The following is a 15071-nucleotide window of genomic DNA, read 5'->3' on the forward strand; positions in this document are numbered from 1 at the left end:
GCACACACACACACACACACACACACACACACGGCCTTCACAAGCATGTGGGACGTGGACACGGCAAGCAGTGCCACATGCAGAACCACACGTGCGTGGTCTAAGCCCGTGGGAGAACGTGCTGAGGCCACATACCGACCCGTGGCCACCACACTGGATCTCGCCGTGGAAGGGCTTGTAGAAGGTGTCCCGGCCTGCCTCCCGGGTGCCCGTGTAGCAGGCATCGCGGCTGGTCTCCATCTTGCTGTGGACCTCGTCCAGTGGGAACAGGCAGAGGCCCGCCCGTGGCCCCCCGCCACCCCGGCCATCTGTGCTGAAGACAGTGTAGAGCACCCCAGTGGCGCCTGGCCGGGCCACGGAGGCTGCCAGGCAGGTGCCGAAGACAGGGACCCGGGTGTCGTCGGGCCCCAGGCAGCGCAGGTCCACCTCCAGGTAGGAGTAGTAGAACGGGTCGTACTTGCACATACGCGCCAGCAGCGTGCGGTTCCGGGCCGGGTGCTTGTCCTGCTGGTTGAAGACGAAGAAGACGTAGTGGCCGTCCTCGAAGGCAGCCACGAACTGCTGTGTGTTTGTGGACAGGTAGCCAGCCTTATAGGTGGCGTGGTCCGTGTAGGCCTCAAAGGCCTCCCTGCCCTCCGTCCGGTCCAGCAGGCGCGTGCTCACGATGATGCCGTTGTCGTGGGGCCCGTTGCCCTTGCCCACAAAGAGCACGTGCTCGCCGCTTGGGCCCGTCGTGCTCACCAGCCCCACGGTGGCCACGCTCTCGTCGTTGCTGGCCACGAAGGACTTCTCGCCACTGCCGTCCTCGTAGAAGAGGAGCGAGGAGATGTTGCTCAGGGAACGCAGGGCGCAAATGCCCTTGAAGAGGCTGCCGCACTCGATGAGGCGGTTCCGGGGGGGGTCGAGCAGCAGGAGCTGGTTGACGTTGTCAGTCTGCACGGCCTCGTGGCACTGGCTCGCCTCGATGGGCGGCGTGCACTTCTTGTTGTCCAGGGCCGGGCCCGTGGCCGCCCGCTGCTCCAGCTGCAGGTCGGCACTCAGCTGGTAGAGCGCGTTCACCGCCCCCACGTACACCACGCCCGACACCTCATCCACCACCAGGTGGTTCAGCTCTGTTTCGCTGCGGAAGAAGTCCAGCTTGCGGGACCGCAGGCTTGCACTTGTGCCCGCCAGGCCCAGGATGGTCAGGGTCCAGAGCTGCAGCGCCATTGCCCCCGGCACCCTGTGGGAAGGGAGGAGGGTCAGGGGAGCCCCAGTCTGGAGGACCCACCCCACCCCACAGGAAGCCCCCGGTGCCTGACCCTGCCCAGCCCACCCGAGCCCACGATCCCTTCCCTGCCTTCCCACCCATCTGGCCAGACACACCCACTCTCATCTCTAAGGAGATCATCTCCCGGCCCTCCTCAAGAAGGAACACCTGTAACCTAACCGCTGAGGGGCCAGGCCACCAGCACTGCAGCTCCAGGCCTGGGTGCAGCCGCCCCCAGAGGACTGCGCCCTGTCCTCTGCCCCCAGGTTCCCAAAGCACCTTCAGGCCCACCTCCAAGGCAAAAGAGCACCTCCTCCAGAAAGTCTCCCAGACACTCACGCATGTGCCCACCCTCACACCCCATGACCCCAAGAGCTCCAGGTGGTCTGGGAGACACCGCCCCCAGACCACACTGTCCAGAGCACAGACCCAAGCTGACCGACAGGCCCTGAACATGCAAACAGGTGGGCCACACACCTGTTCTATGCCTGACTCTCGGCACACACTGTGTAATCTGACAGGAAGCAGCAGAGCCGCTGGTGGGCCTGCCTCCCCACCCTCTCCCCAAGCCTTCCGGGCCCTCCCTCCAACCCCGCTTCCCCTGATGAACCAGCAGGAGGGCCCCAGCAATCCACCCGCCCTGCCTGTGCCCCGCCCAGGGCAGACCCTCAGACTCAGGCACGCCGGAGGCAGGTCCTGGGAGGGGGTTCTGGGGTGAATCAGGTCTCTGAGGGGGGACCCCGGAGGCCGCGGGAGGTGCTGCGTGCAGGGCCGGGGCAGGCCACATCAGGGTGCGGGTGTCCATCCGAGCATACACACGGCCCTGCGTATGTGCGCGCGCCCGTGCATGTCTCTGGATGTATGGGGGCGAGCTACTAAGGCCAAGGGTGGGCTCAGGGTCCCCAGCATGGAGGCCCCTCCCACCTTGGGATGGTCCAGCACGATCGCCGCCCTCGGGACCCTGATCAGAATCCCCTGAAGTGGTCTTGGCCGCCACCCCCACCGGCCACCCTCTCACAATCTGCGTGAGCCCTCACTCCTGGACCCGCCGGAACCTTCCCTGAGGGGGCCTGTGCCCGGCAGGACATTTAGGGCAGCTGTCCATGCCACGTGGCCGCGTGGAGACTGACCCCAACGGCAGAGGGCCATGAGGGGCTCAGGCACAGATTGTGAGAGGGTGGCCGGTGGCGGTGGCCTCCCAGACTCCCCCCACAGCTGCTGCACCTCTAAAGAGGAGCTGACACGCCCCCTACGGCCCCCTCAAACACCACCGCCCTGGAAACACGCTCATTCCCTCAAGAAACAATTACTTTTTCCCCCCCCTTTGACAGCCTGCCCTGCCCCGCCCTGAGTCCTCCTCCTCCAGGAAGGCAGAAGGCTGTCTGCTCCGCTCCATGGCCAGGGGAGACGTTTCTTTGGGGGCACTGGCTTTGGGCAAAGCTGTGCTGACTGGAATAGGATGGACCCTGTGATTCTCACATCAAGCCAGCTTCCTTCTTTGCCTGAGCCACTAGGAAGCCCCCCGGCCAGGCTGTGGCTGTTCTCTATCCCCCACTGCATCCCTCTGTTCTGAGTCTCCACAACATTCCTCAAGCCCCTGGAGGAAGAAGCATAACCAAGAAGCAACCAAGTGACAAAGCCCTCTGCACCCCAGAATCACCACCGGGCATTGACAGGGGCAAGTCTCAGGGCGGGGGAAGGTGCCCCTCAGCTGTGCACTGAAGCCCCTTGCTCTGGAGTGCTCAGTTCCTGCCGGGCCCCTGGGGACCCCACAGGCCTCCTCACGCGCTGCTGGCTTGACAGTGTCCAGGAGACAGCAGGGACCTGGGAAGGAGGTGAAAATGGCCTAAGAGAAGGCGGTGGGATGAGGAGACAGGGTGACCCCAGGCCGCACCAAGACGAGGTGATCAGGTCGGGGAGGAGATGGCGCCTTTGGTCAAAGACAGGAAGAGTTCACAGGACCGCGCGCAGACTGTGCAGATCCTGAGCGGAGGCGGGCCTCTGCCACCGCAGACTCCGCTCGGCTCCGCGGGCAACTGAGGCCGTCTAGGGGAGAGGAGGGCGCAGTTCAGAAAATCCCCAGGCTGGAGCCGGGACGCCCGCGACGCCAGGACTGCACAGAACCAGGCGCACCAGGAGAGGCCCCGGGCGCTCAGGCACCCTCTGGTACCTTCGCTCAGGGCCCGGGGAGCGGGGGCGGGGAAGGGCAAGGCTGCAGGGCCCCGCCCCCCGCCGCCCCTCCCCCGCCGCCCCAGCTTCCCTGCCGCCCCGCTCCCGCGCTCGCTGGCTCGCCCGCCGCGGCGCAAAGTCCGCTCCCCGGCGCCGCGGAGGCGGGGGGCGTCCAGGCCCCTCGGCCTCGAGCCCAGGCTGGCCCTACCCACCCCCGCCCCGGCCCCGCTCACCCGAGTCCCCGCCGCGACTCTGGTCCCGCTCGGCTTTGGCGGCGGCTGCGGCTGCAGCCACGGGCCGCCGCGGCAAGCGGGGAATGAATGGAATGTTTCCGGAGCCCAGGGAGGGAGCGGGCGGGCGGGGGCGGACCTGCGGGTGCGGACGGACGGGCGGGGGCGGAGCCGCGGCCGGAGCTGGAGCCGCCCGAGCCCAGGCCACCCATGGAAGCAGACCCCCTGGTCCCCGATGGACCCGTGTCCAGGCCCCTCTGCCGGCCGGCAGCGCGCCTAGGACTTGAACCCAGAACAGACCAAGCGGGGAAACTCCTGCCCCCCCCCCCCCCCCCCCCCGCTTCTGAAAGAGCTCTGCTGTGACCCAGAGCCCTGCCTCAGTCCTGGTAGCTCACAGACGTGACAGGACCCAGGAGATGGAAGGGTCACAGTGCATAAAAAAGAATGCTCTGGGGCTTCCCTGGTGGCGCAGTGGTTGAGAGTCCACCTGCCGATGCAGGGGACGCGGGTTCGTGCCCCGGTCCGGGAGGATCCCCACATGCTGCGGAGCGGCTGGGCCCGTGAGCCATGGCCGCTGAGCCTGCGCGTCCGGAGCCTGTGCTCCGCAACGGGAGAGGCCACAGCAGTGAGAGGCCCGCGTACCGCAAAAAAAAAAAAAAAAAAAGAATGCTCTGGCCTCCCTCTGGTTGATGTCCACTTGACTGAGCCCCTGGGTCAGAAGCCCAGCCCTGTCCTTGGCCCCAGGGGCCCCCAGGGCTGGCACACCAGAAGTGCTCCATGAAAGCCATGTGTGTGGTCACGGAGTGGGACCAGGTCTTGCTGCTGACAGTAACACTGGCCCAGATACTGTGCTGCTGCCCCCGCCCCACCCCCCCTCAAGCAGGCCAGGGCCAGACCTGGGCTCCCTGGCCCAGGACCCCTCTGGGTGGTGGGCAGAGTGAGCCTCAAGTCCAAGGGTTCCAAGGGCCCCTCACGCTGAGCCCAGGTCACACAGTCTGGCAGGAGGGACTTGGGTGACAATGATAGGCCTCAGCTCCCTCCACTTCCGGGACAAACAAAGCCTCAGGTGACCTGCCTGGCCAGGCCCACGGGAGCAAAGGGTGAACCACCTGACCAGAGGCAGCGCTCAGGCCGGCCTTGCGGGAGGTGCCGGGCACAGCCGGCAGAGCTTCCTGCGGCTGGCGTTCCTGGAACGGGCGCTTCCTGTTTTGAAGGCAGCCTGGGACCCCCCGCTTGCTCACCGGGCCAGCGGGGATTTCCTCAGGGGCATCAGACGCCTCTTCCTGGCCGAAGCCCGGAGGTGCACTTCCAAGACGTCGCACAGACTCCAGCCTGCTGCTGGCCAGGAAGGCGTCTGGCCAGGCGCCCCTCCCCCAGCCCAAATTCCCAGCCCTAACGTTCCAGATTCCAGCACTGCAGTCAGCGCCCAAACACACCGCCCCAGTCTCGCAGCAGCGCCCACCCCTCCCAAGCAAATCCTGGCCCCCCATCAGAGAACTGGGGGGCCTGGCAGCGGCCCCCACAGCTAGGGCACCTGGGTTCGGGCAGACGTTTGCACACCGGGCCCGACCAGACCAGAGCCTCAGGGACACCAGACGCCTTCACTGCGTGGCTGTGGCCCCCCTGCCTTCCCCAGGTGGTGCCCAGCCGTCACTCACCCAGGCTCCCGTAGTCCAGCTCAGTCTCTGCTCCAGGCCAGCATGGAGATCCTCTAGGAAGCAAAGGAGAGACAGTGGCCTCACCACAAGCCTGGCCCCTACCTCCTCGTCTCTCCTCTGCTCCACATCTGGGGGGGCGAGGAGCAGCCCGTGGGACCCCAGCTGGCCTCTGCCATCCTGGAGCAGGAGAACCCCAACTCCAGCCTCCTCCACCCGGCCCTCACGTCCCCCCTCAGACACTGGCCTCCCAGCCCCTAGCCCAGCACCCCAGTGCACACATGCCCACTTGGTGTGTATGCCTGACACCGCCCTTCTTGCCTCTGCTCAAAAAAGGCAGAGGGAATTCCCTGGGGGTCCAGTGGTTAGGACTCTGCACTTTCACTGCCGAGGGCCTGGGTTCAATTCTTGGTCGGGGAACTAAGATTCTGCAAGCTGTGCTGAACAGGAGGAAGAAAAAAAAAAAGGAAGAAAAAAAAGCGGAAGAAAAGGGCAAGGAACAGCTTCTCGTTAAGTCTCTTGGTACTGTCTGCTTATTAAACCAGGATGTTAAAATTAAACTTGCTTTCTGAAGAACATGCATACACACGAGCCCGCAATTCTACTTACTAGCTGTGTGACCTTGGGCAAATTATTTAACTTCTCTGAGCCTCATTTCCCCATCTGTGAAGTGGAGACAGTCATAGTGAGCTCCCCCAGGGGCTTGTAAGAACTAAATTATTCCGGCCCGAAAAGCCTCCGGAGAGCCTGTTACACTGTAGCACACAGCAACGCTTGCTATTGTATCCTCTCCTGGATAAACACCCATGTGTACCCACAGGGAGGACTAGTCCAAGGATACTTCTCAGCACGGTTCATTATAGTGAAAATTTGGCAACCACCCAGCATGCAACCAGAGGACCCTGAAAAACCATGGTGCTGATGAAGGTGGGTGGGCCATGCTGACCCAACGGAGCCCAGACCTGTTGGGGACGGCTGTGGAGCAGAACTCCAGGTATCACCACACGTGGGTGTCGATTCAGACACACATGGTTTAACTGAGAAGTTCTAGAAGCCTTCATCCAAATTGAAAGTCAAGGTGAAGCCGGTGGGGGTGGGGGGGTAGGGAGGAGGGGGCTGAGACAGCAAAGCAACTTCATTTGCCAGTTTTGGAAAAAAATTTGAGAAGGATATATTTACATACTACTTGTCTAAATAAAAAGAGGTCTGTGTAACAATAATAATCAGACCCCCTCCAGCCCCACTCTGCCTCAGGACACGGCTTGCCAGGCGCTCAGTGACCACACCCCAGCCATCTCTCCGGGCCTATCCCAGGTCTCCTCCCCAGGTCTCCTCGGCCATGGCCCACTGGCTCCCTGCCTGGCTGCCCTCCCCAGCAGCGTTCCCCCAACACCTCCTCCAGCAGCGTCAGGCCCTGCTCCCCCCGTACCCCCCCAGGCACTCCCCCAACGTGGGGAACGACATTGCGAGTAGGGCCCAGGCCTGGGAGGACCCACGGCCAGTCCAAAGGAGACCAGCAGGGGCAAGGCCTGCGGGGAGGTGGGTGCCACACTTGCGCACACAGGCAGGAAATCCCTCTGGTGCCCTCAGCCCCTGGCTGAGCAGTGGCGGGTTAACCCAGGAAGAGGGGCTCAGGGCTCCAGGTGTGAGGGTGAGGGGTGTGTTTTGCCCTAGGCACTCGACAACACAGCCTTTGTGAAAGGGGCAAACTCAGGGGCCAAACCACAGGGTGTCAGGATGATGGAGCCGCATGAGAAATCTGGACCAGGCCTGGCCTCGAGGCTGCATCCAGTCCAGGTGGAGGCTGAGTTCGGGGTCCACAGTACACGAGGGCACAGAGCATGCAGACCTGCCACCCTGAAGGGACATCACTCTGGCCTCCGTGTGCCCTGTGCACCGCCCTCCACTGGCCCAGGCCCCTCCCTGGCCGGGGGTGTGTGAGCTGCAGGTGTCGCCAAGGGAGGCTAGCCTCTTCCAAGGGACACCCTCTTCATGAGGCCACACATCCAGCCTCCACAGCCACCACCTCACCCCTCGACAGACCTGCCCCAAGTGACCCACTAGGGTGGACCCACCTCTCAGACCCTCCAATTTCTCCTCCCAACATCGGGCTCCTCCAGCCAGCACTTCCTCCAGAAAGAAGCTTGATCCCCTCCCCTTCCCCTTTCCTAACCCGGCCTCAACCACCCTGTCCTGGCCCCCAGCGTGTCCATCCTGCCTCTGCTCTGGAGGGTCATTCCTTCTATCTCAGATGAAGGCCACTCTCCTGAACACCCACAGGCCCCTGAGGCCATGGGTGTCCCCCCACCCCACAATCACACACCCAATGCTGCTGCCCAGAGGGGCCTCAAGGGCTGCGCTCTGGAGCCATATTATTGGGTTCAAACCCCAGGTCTCTTTCTACCTGGCTTATCTGGGCTCTTTACAAACTTACACTGTGCCTCAGTTTCCCGGGTGTGACATGGGGGGTAATAACAGCACCAACCCAAGTGGGCTGCCGCGAGGTGTAAGTGAATCCGTGTGCAGAAATCCTTCGGTTGTCCTCTCAGTGGAGGAGGAACTCAGGGTGACGCCATGATGTCGCCATGTCTCTGCTTTTGCTGTTCCCCCTGGGAAACTCCTGCCCATCCGTCAGAAGCCTGAGACACCCATCCTGACCTGGCCCTGCAGGACCGTCACTCCTCCGCTGTGGTCTGTGGTCTTCACTGGTGAGCAAGGTCTGAACACAGGATCTGAGGCCCTAGGTGGGTCTCAGCCCAGTGAACCGGCAAGGGGGTGACACACAGCAGAGGAAGCTGAAAGCACATGTGCCCCTACAGCTGGCCCCTCGGCCTCACGCACACAGTGGTCTGTCCTCCCACAGCCAGGGCGCTGACGGGCCCCGGGCTGCGGGCGGCCCAGGCCTCTCCTCGCACGTCCACAGGAGTGGGAAGCAATGGGAAGGCGCCTCGGCCACTGGGTCCCCTGAGGCTCCCCCTCCTCGGGTTCCTTTCTTATAAGCAGTAGCTGCCCCACACACCCGGAAAAGGTAAACAGGAGGCGCCCACTGGGGAAGGGCAGGGTCCTCAGGCCAGGCCAGGGCTGTCAGGGTTCCCCCTCCGGTCTTGGCCCCCCCCCCCGGGAGGAGGGCCCTGGGGTGCCGGCTAGACCTCCCTGTCGCTAGGGTCAGGCAAACACAGATTGAGCAACTCCTTAAAGCTGAAGGCAAAGCAGTGCACAGCAGCCAGGGCTGTGGAGGCCCCTGGCAGCCTGTGGGCTCGGGAAGGGGACCCAGAGGCAGACACGTAGAAACCCACGATTCAGGCTAAGGCTCGAGTCCAAGGCAGGGACACCCTGACATGGGGGTGGGGGGAGTCTTAGCACCTTGTGGAGGGCACTACGGACCCCCAACGCGGGGGTGGAGTAACCTACACCCGGCGGACAGGGTGGGGGCCGCGTCGCCCCGGGGCCAGGCCAGGATGCGGCGAGGGTGACTGTCCCGCCTCGGGCGCCGCCCCTCCCCCGCCCGGCAGCTGGCTGCAGGGGACCGGCCTCTGCTGCGTTCTCGAGGCGAAAATGCAAATCTGCAATTAGCCGGGAGCGCGAAACAAATCAGAGAAAACTAAACAGGCGAGACGCCGGCAAATCCGAGCCTCCGCCGTTTTCAAAACAAGTGCGAGGGAGGGGCGCGAAGGGGGCCGGGGGGAGCGTCGGGGCCCCCGGGCCAGGGCGAGAGGGAGCCCCGTGGTCCTACCGCGCCCTTCTGGGGCCCCGGGTCTGAGTTCAGCCCGGGAGGTGGGGCGGTCCCCAGACGGGGAGGGCCGGCCTGGCCTCGTAACCCCAGGCGACCAGGTGGCGGCGCGGCCCCGGGGGACGACCCCTCGGAAGCCCCGCCCCCACCCCGCGGCCCCGGGGGGAACAAGTGGGCCTCTGAGGAGCCTCCCAGGGGACCCAGGGCGCACGGTCGGCGGGAGCCTGACCTCCGGTCGCCGTGACGGCGGCGGCGGCGGCGGCGGCCACGTGGGCCCAGGGACCCGTCCCCAAGGAGCCTCGCAGGGCGTCAGGCTGTCCTCTGGCCGGGAAGGGCGCGGTGGCCATTACCCCTGCTCCGCGGTCGGCCAGTGATCCGCGGAGGCCCCAGCCGCAGCCGGCATGGCTCCCAACCCCTATCCTGCCAGACTCACCGGGCAAAGGCCGAGCTCCCCGCACAGCCACCTAGGAGCAGGCGCGGGCGGGGCCGGGCTCTAGGGACAGCCTGACGTCTAGCCTGAGCCTTGCGTCAGCGCTGGGAGAGCCTCCCACAGGACCCCTCCCAGGTGTATACGGTGTCACCTCCCCACCAGCCCGGCTCACAGCCCGGTTCCTCCGTCAACTGGCAGAGGCCGTGGGCCAGACTGCCCATCCCCGCCGGGGCTGGGGAGGCTAATGAGCCTCCTCCTGCAGCCTGGGCTCCGGGCCCCGGCATGAAAATCACCCCTGCCTGGTGGCCGCGAGAAGGTCAAAGGCCCAGGACCCCAGGCCAAGGGGGAGTGGGCGCAGAGAAACCAACCCCAGGGCTTTCTCCGCCACCTGCCTTTGGGGTCTCCGGGCCTGCTCCCCCGACCCCATGGGCCTCCCCCTAGCCAAGTCCATAGCCTCCCACTCCTTCCCGCCCTGTGCTCTCAGGCCGCCTCTCAGCCCCTCCGTCTGATACCCGAGGTCACCGTGACCAGTGTCTCTGCATCCAGCCCTCACCCTCAGGCATCTCAGGGGCTCACCCGGCAAAGCCCTAGGGTGTGTGCCGCAGCCGCCCACGCGCCCATGACTGCAGACCCTGCCGTGTGGGCGCTGACCCAGACTGGGATCTCCACGCTGTTGGCAGTCGGGCCCCTCTCCGGTCCCAGTCACTGCCTCACCATGCAGTGCCTAACCTCGTGGAGAGGCGGCTTAGGACGACTTGGTTTCAGTCGATTACTGTCCTTCAAGAATACCTGCCTGGGCGCTGCCAGCAGCCTCCTGGGCCTCCCAGACCCTCAGGACACAAGGTGGGATTCAGTAGGTTCTGGTGCCCAGACGCCCCACCATGATGCAAGACCCACCTCTCCTCCTGGCCGCCCCCTTAATCCCAGCCACCATTGCGTCCCACCTGGACTCGGTTTGGGCCCCATTTCTGATTCCCCCCCAGGCTCGTCCATGTCCCTCCTCTGCAGAGCAGTCCTTCCCGTCAGAACACCCTGCAGCTTAACGCCTCCATCGACTTCCCCATGCTCGTGGGGACCCCCCAAATGGGCCCGCTGACCTGCCCCATCTGCTCAGCCCGAAGCCCCCAAGCGCTTCCTGTGTGCCACACGACGGTGCTGTGTGCTGGGGACAGAGGGACAGGTCTCTACCCTCCAGGGTCCGGGAGCCCCCGTGGAGCTCCCAGCAGCTTGTCGGCCCTGGCACACAGCGGCCACAGTCAACACCCGGTGAACAGATGAATGGGGCTGGCACTCAGGCAAGTGTGGACATCCTCCAGAGACCACCTCTCCAGTGGACAGCCTGTCAGGGTCAGGCTGAGAGGGACAGGAAGACGGGGTGAGATACTGGGAGAAGCCAGATGTGGGCTGGGGCCGGCTGAGAGAGGGCGGGCACTGCAGGGCATCGGGAGCACAGATGAGGCCAACGGGAGCTGCCCAGCCGCCCAAGCACTGGAGGGGCTCCTGGATGAGGAGCTGCGCCCCCGTTCCGCAGTCCCAGCCGGGAGACTGGGGACATCGGGCTCCACGCAGGCAGGAGCCACTGGTTCTGAGGTCTGCCCCCACCTGCCAGCGCCAACCGCTGCGCTGCCCACACTCACCTCCCCTTTCCAGGCTCACCTCCCACAGCTGGCTGGATGCTGCCCGCCCGGAGCCCCCTTCCTTTCCCAGGCCGTGCGCAAGAGGCAGGAGTGGGACATGGGGACGGACGGGTGAGGGCCCGAGCGAGCAAGGAGCCGGCCAGACCTGTAATCTCCCAGTCAGTCTGTCAGCGCCTCAGCGGTCACCCCGAGCCCCCTCCTCCATCACAGCCGAACCCCACAATTAGCCTAAGGCGCTGTGCCCAGCTGGCATGCCAGCCACCACTCACACACACGTGAGCACACATGTGCAGGCACACACGTCTGCCCCAGACCCGAGCACCTGGGCTGGGTGAGCCTCGGGCAGCCCCAGCACTGCGTCCACCCAGCACACCCAGAAGGGCCGAGGGGCCTGGAGGAGCTGGGCAGGCCTGGAGCTGGCCTTGAGGGACCTGTGTGGGAAAGGTGGGCCAGGGCCATCTGCGAGGGGGGACGGCTCCAGGCCGCTGGCCCGGTCTCTGTCCAGATGGGGTCGGGCCCTGGTGAGGTGCAGGGTGCTTGGGGGGCTAGGTAGGGTCTGGAGTCCAGGCTCAGGGTGGGGTGGTGGTCCGGGTTAGGGTTAGGCTTTGGAAGGGCAGAGGGACCGGGAGTTTCCAGCGAGGAAATACCCCAGCTCAAGGGAAGGCAGAGTGGTGAATGGGACAATGGTGCAGGGGTCAGGGGGCAGCGAGGTGGCCGGGACTGCATGGGGGGAGGCGGGCACCCGGCCTCCCTGGGACCACACACCCAGGAAGTAGCCCACAGGCCCCTTGGGCCAGGCCCAGCACCCACCCCCTCAGCGGCTCACTCAGTTCAGCGAGGAGCTGTCACACACAGGGGTAGGGCCAGGGGCCACCTGCAGGAAGCGTGGCTGGGTCTCCTGCCCCTCACGTCCCCCGGCCCGTCTGGGGGAGCAACTCCAAGGCTGAGAGGGAGCAGGTGGGCTGCGCTGGGGCCTCTCCTTCCCACCACCTGCCCTCAGCCCCACCAACTCACCCAGCTCTGGTCCTACCACTGGGTGCAAGTGGGACAGCAGCCACCTTCCCTGGGGAGGGCAGCAGCCTCACCACGGCAGTGTCCTGGGCCCTGGCCCTCCTCCAAAGTAGGCCCCCCCCGCTCTGAGGATGCCCTGGGCTGGGGCTGGGGGCTAGAAGCCACATTCAGGCCCAGAGCCCACACCTCCCATGGCCGGGTCCACACCCCCTGGCCACCCCAATCCTGCCGCTCGTGCCACAGGCCCCCTTGTACCCCAAGACAGACCCATGCTCCCTAACCTATCAGGGCTGTCCCCAGACCCCTTCAGCACCCCTCCCTCCAGCACTCAAGGACCCAGGTGGGCACCAAGCCAGTCACCCTCTTCCCACTGTCACCCATGCTGCACGTCTGGCTGTGGCCGAGGAGCCCTGGAGCCGCCTCAGCCTTCAGCCACCAGCTTGGTGCCGGGCAGGGTGCCTGGAGGGGAGCTGACGGCGCCCCCCAGAGAAGTCCACATCAGCACAGGGCCCATGGCCTGCACAGGTGGCATGCTGGCTCAGGGGGCCCAGATCGGAGCAGAAGGCCAGCAGCCGGAAGTGTCCCTGCCTTGGGAGCAGACGCCCCTGCCCTGACTCTGTTCATACAGGTGGCCTTCTGCAAGGCTGACATCAAACCTTTTTCCTTTCTTGCTCTTCCTGAGGAGGGGGTCCAGCGGGGGCTGTGTCACAGAGATCTGAGCTGGAGATCTGAGCTCGACACGGTGCCCCTCCTCCCAGAACCCCCCATGGGAACTGCCGGCCAACTGCACCGAGGGCTCTGGTCTCCACATCCGGAAGGGCCGAGTGCAGGGCAGGGCTGACGCCAGCACTGGGGTCAGAATCCAGGCTGCACCCAAAGGCTGCACTTTTGCTCCCACGGTCCCCAGGCCAGGACTCATCTGGCACCAGGATGGAGAACTGCCAGGTTTCAGAAATCACGTGATCTTAGGGGCTGAGGACAGGGCTGAGGACGGAGGCACCAAGTTGAGCCCTCTTCCCAGATGCCCCATCCCCAGCCCAGGAGAGCACCTCCTCTGCCTAGCGCACAGGGGAACCAGGCACTCGGGTGGGCCAGTGGCCAGCCCACAGGGTGGAAAGCTGCCAGCCACGGTGGGAGCAGTGCTGGGGGAGACACTCTCCATGTGAAGGGGGCGCTGAGCTGCAGATGGGGGACCAAAGGGTGACAAAGGGTGGGAAACAGGACCCCAGCTCCAGGTGGGGGGGCCAGCCCTGGGCTCCTCCCTGTGACTGGAGGGGCAGACCGACAGGTGTGCCCCTGGCCACCCCGGGCTCCGTCTGGGCTTCTGGGTCCAGTCACTGTCACAGGCTCAGGGGTAGGCACTGGGGGCAGGACAGCAGAGGCCCTGCCCCGCCCTTCAGAAGCCCCGACGGATGGGAGGGAAGGGCTGGGAGCAGCTGTGCCCCGGTCTGGCTCGGGGGGCCCAGGAAAGGGCAGGGTTCTTGCCTGGTCAGCAGAGGGAACGAGGTCCTCAAAGCCCCAGGGGCAGAGGGAAGCAGGAGCCCATCAGAGGATGTGAAATCACAGAAGGGAAAACCATGAAGGGACCACATGTGGCCTGGAGAGAAAAAGGGAAGCAACAGTGCTTCCCCCAGCCCCCATGCACCCCAGTGCCCCCCACCAATTACAGGCTACCAACCACCGATCCAGCCCGTAATTTGAGACCAAAGACATGTAGAGGCCCCACCCACCCCACCCCACCCCAAACACACATAGCCATTAGCCTCAGGGGGAGGGACTCTGCCCAGCCCCCACTGCCAACTAGGGACTGGCCCCCAGTGAACCTGTATCCAGCTCAGCTGGGAGACCAGCCTGGGTTGAGTTCTGGCAGGTCTGATCGCTCACCTCCTCCCCTGACTGCTTTCCCGACACCCTGGTCCAGGGCAGGCTCTGGGCCCAAGAGGCTCTTCAGCAGGGAAGAAAAGCTTATTCCCCCCACCCAGGAAGCCAAGGCAGGAGGCTGGTGTCTGTTGCTGCAGCAGAAAGGACTGAGGCCTGACGGGAGTAAGAAGGACACAGAAGGAGTACCAGAGGACCTGGCGCCTCAGCGCGGACCTGCCCAGACCGGAGGAGGGGCCGTGTGGGAGAGCACTGAAGCCACAGCCTGTCCCCACCAGTTCACTCCCCTGGTCCCAGGGCTTCACCAGCTCCGGCCCCCAGGATGCGGGTTCAAGGCAGGGAACAGGAGGTTCCCAGAATGGCCCAGGTCCTGAGACGGCTCAAGTGCCCGCAACCAAGCTGTCCTGGGGGAGACAGGCACATGCCATATGGACCCCTCCCCAGGCTGCCGGCCCACCCCAGTGCCTTCCAGTCCAATCTCTTCTGCTCCACTCACCTGGGCTGAGGCCAGGCCCCTGGGTTTACTGCACGCTGCCCCAGCTGCCAGCTCTGCCTCACAGCGTGGTCCCTACAGGGGCCACTGGGTGGGTGGCTGCACACACGCCTACACGGACCTTGGGAGCCCAAGCGGCAGAGGCAGCATCCCAGTCGGCTCCTTGCATGTCTGGCCTTGGGCTCCTCACCTGTGGGACCCCTCCCCTATGGGATCCTTCACCTGTGGGGTGGGGACGTGGGGGTGGGAGCTGGGCTGTCCGAGGGGCTTGGAGGGAAGTGGTGCATCCGTCAGCTGCTGGTTAGTGAGTCAGTCAAGAGGCAGGAGAACGGCCAGAGATTCGGCCCAAGGGAGACCCCAGTGCCCCACCACGCTAAGCAGCCTAAGTCACGGCCCTACCTGACCCGCCACCCCAGGGAAGCGCCACACAGGTGTCAGTAACCAGCCCAAGGTGTGTCCCTGAACCCAGGGCCGGAGGGCAGCCACACAGGACACCCTGGGTGCCGAGAAAGGAGTCTAGGACTCCTCCGGCCCCACGGCCTCCCCCAGGGGGCCTGGGCCCACGCCAGGCTCACTGGGCGGGGCCTGC

General features: G+C 65.1%; 1 protein-coding gene across 14 annotated transcripts in view; it reads right to left on the bottom strand.

Annotated features, from left to right (window-relative positions):
• Nucleotides 1-15071, bottom strand: part of PLXNB2 (plexin B2) — a 29561-nt gene that overhangs the window by 12541 nt on the left and 1949 nt on the right. For 9 of the 14 annotated variants that reach the window (XM_089921508.1, XM_089921503.1, XM_089921502.1 and 6 more), the window contains exon 2: nucleotides 136-1222. In XM_089921508.1, coding sequence (XP_089777634.1) covers nucleotides 136-1209 — 1074 coding nt within the window. In that variant the 5' untranslated portion in view covers nucleotides 1210-1222. Of the gene's footprint in view, nucleotides 1-135; nucleotides 1223-3143; nucleotides 3296-3651; nucleotides 3865-5306; nucleotides 5360-5912; nucleotides 6674-7737; nucleotides 9461-15071 lie in introns of those variants that run through there. The other 5 variants (XM_089921505.1, XM_022596609.3, XM_089921504.1 and 2 more) reach the window with 5 other exon arrangements.

Source organism: Delphinapterus leucas, chromosome 11, assembly GCF_059928025.1.
Source record: "Delphinapterus leucas isolate spDelLeu-1000000601 "Yukka" chromosome 11, BTC_Dleu_Yukka2, whole genome shotgun sequence".
Classification (NCBI taxonomy): domain Eukaryota; kingdom Metazoa; phylum Chordata; class Mammalia; order Artiodactyla; family Monodontidae; genus Delphinapterus; species Delphinapterus leucas.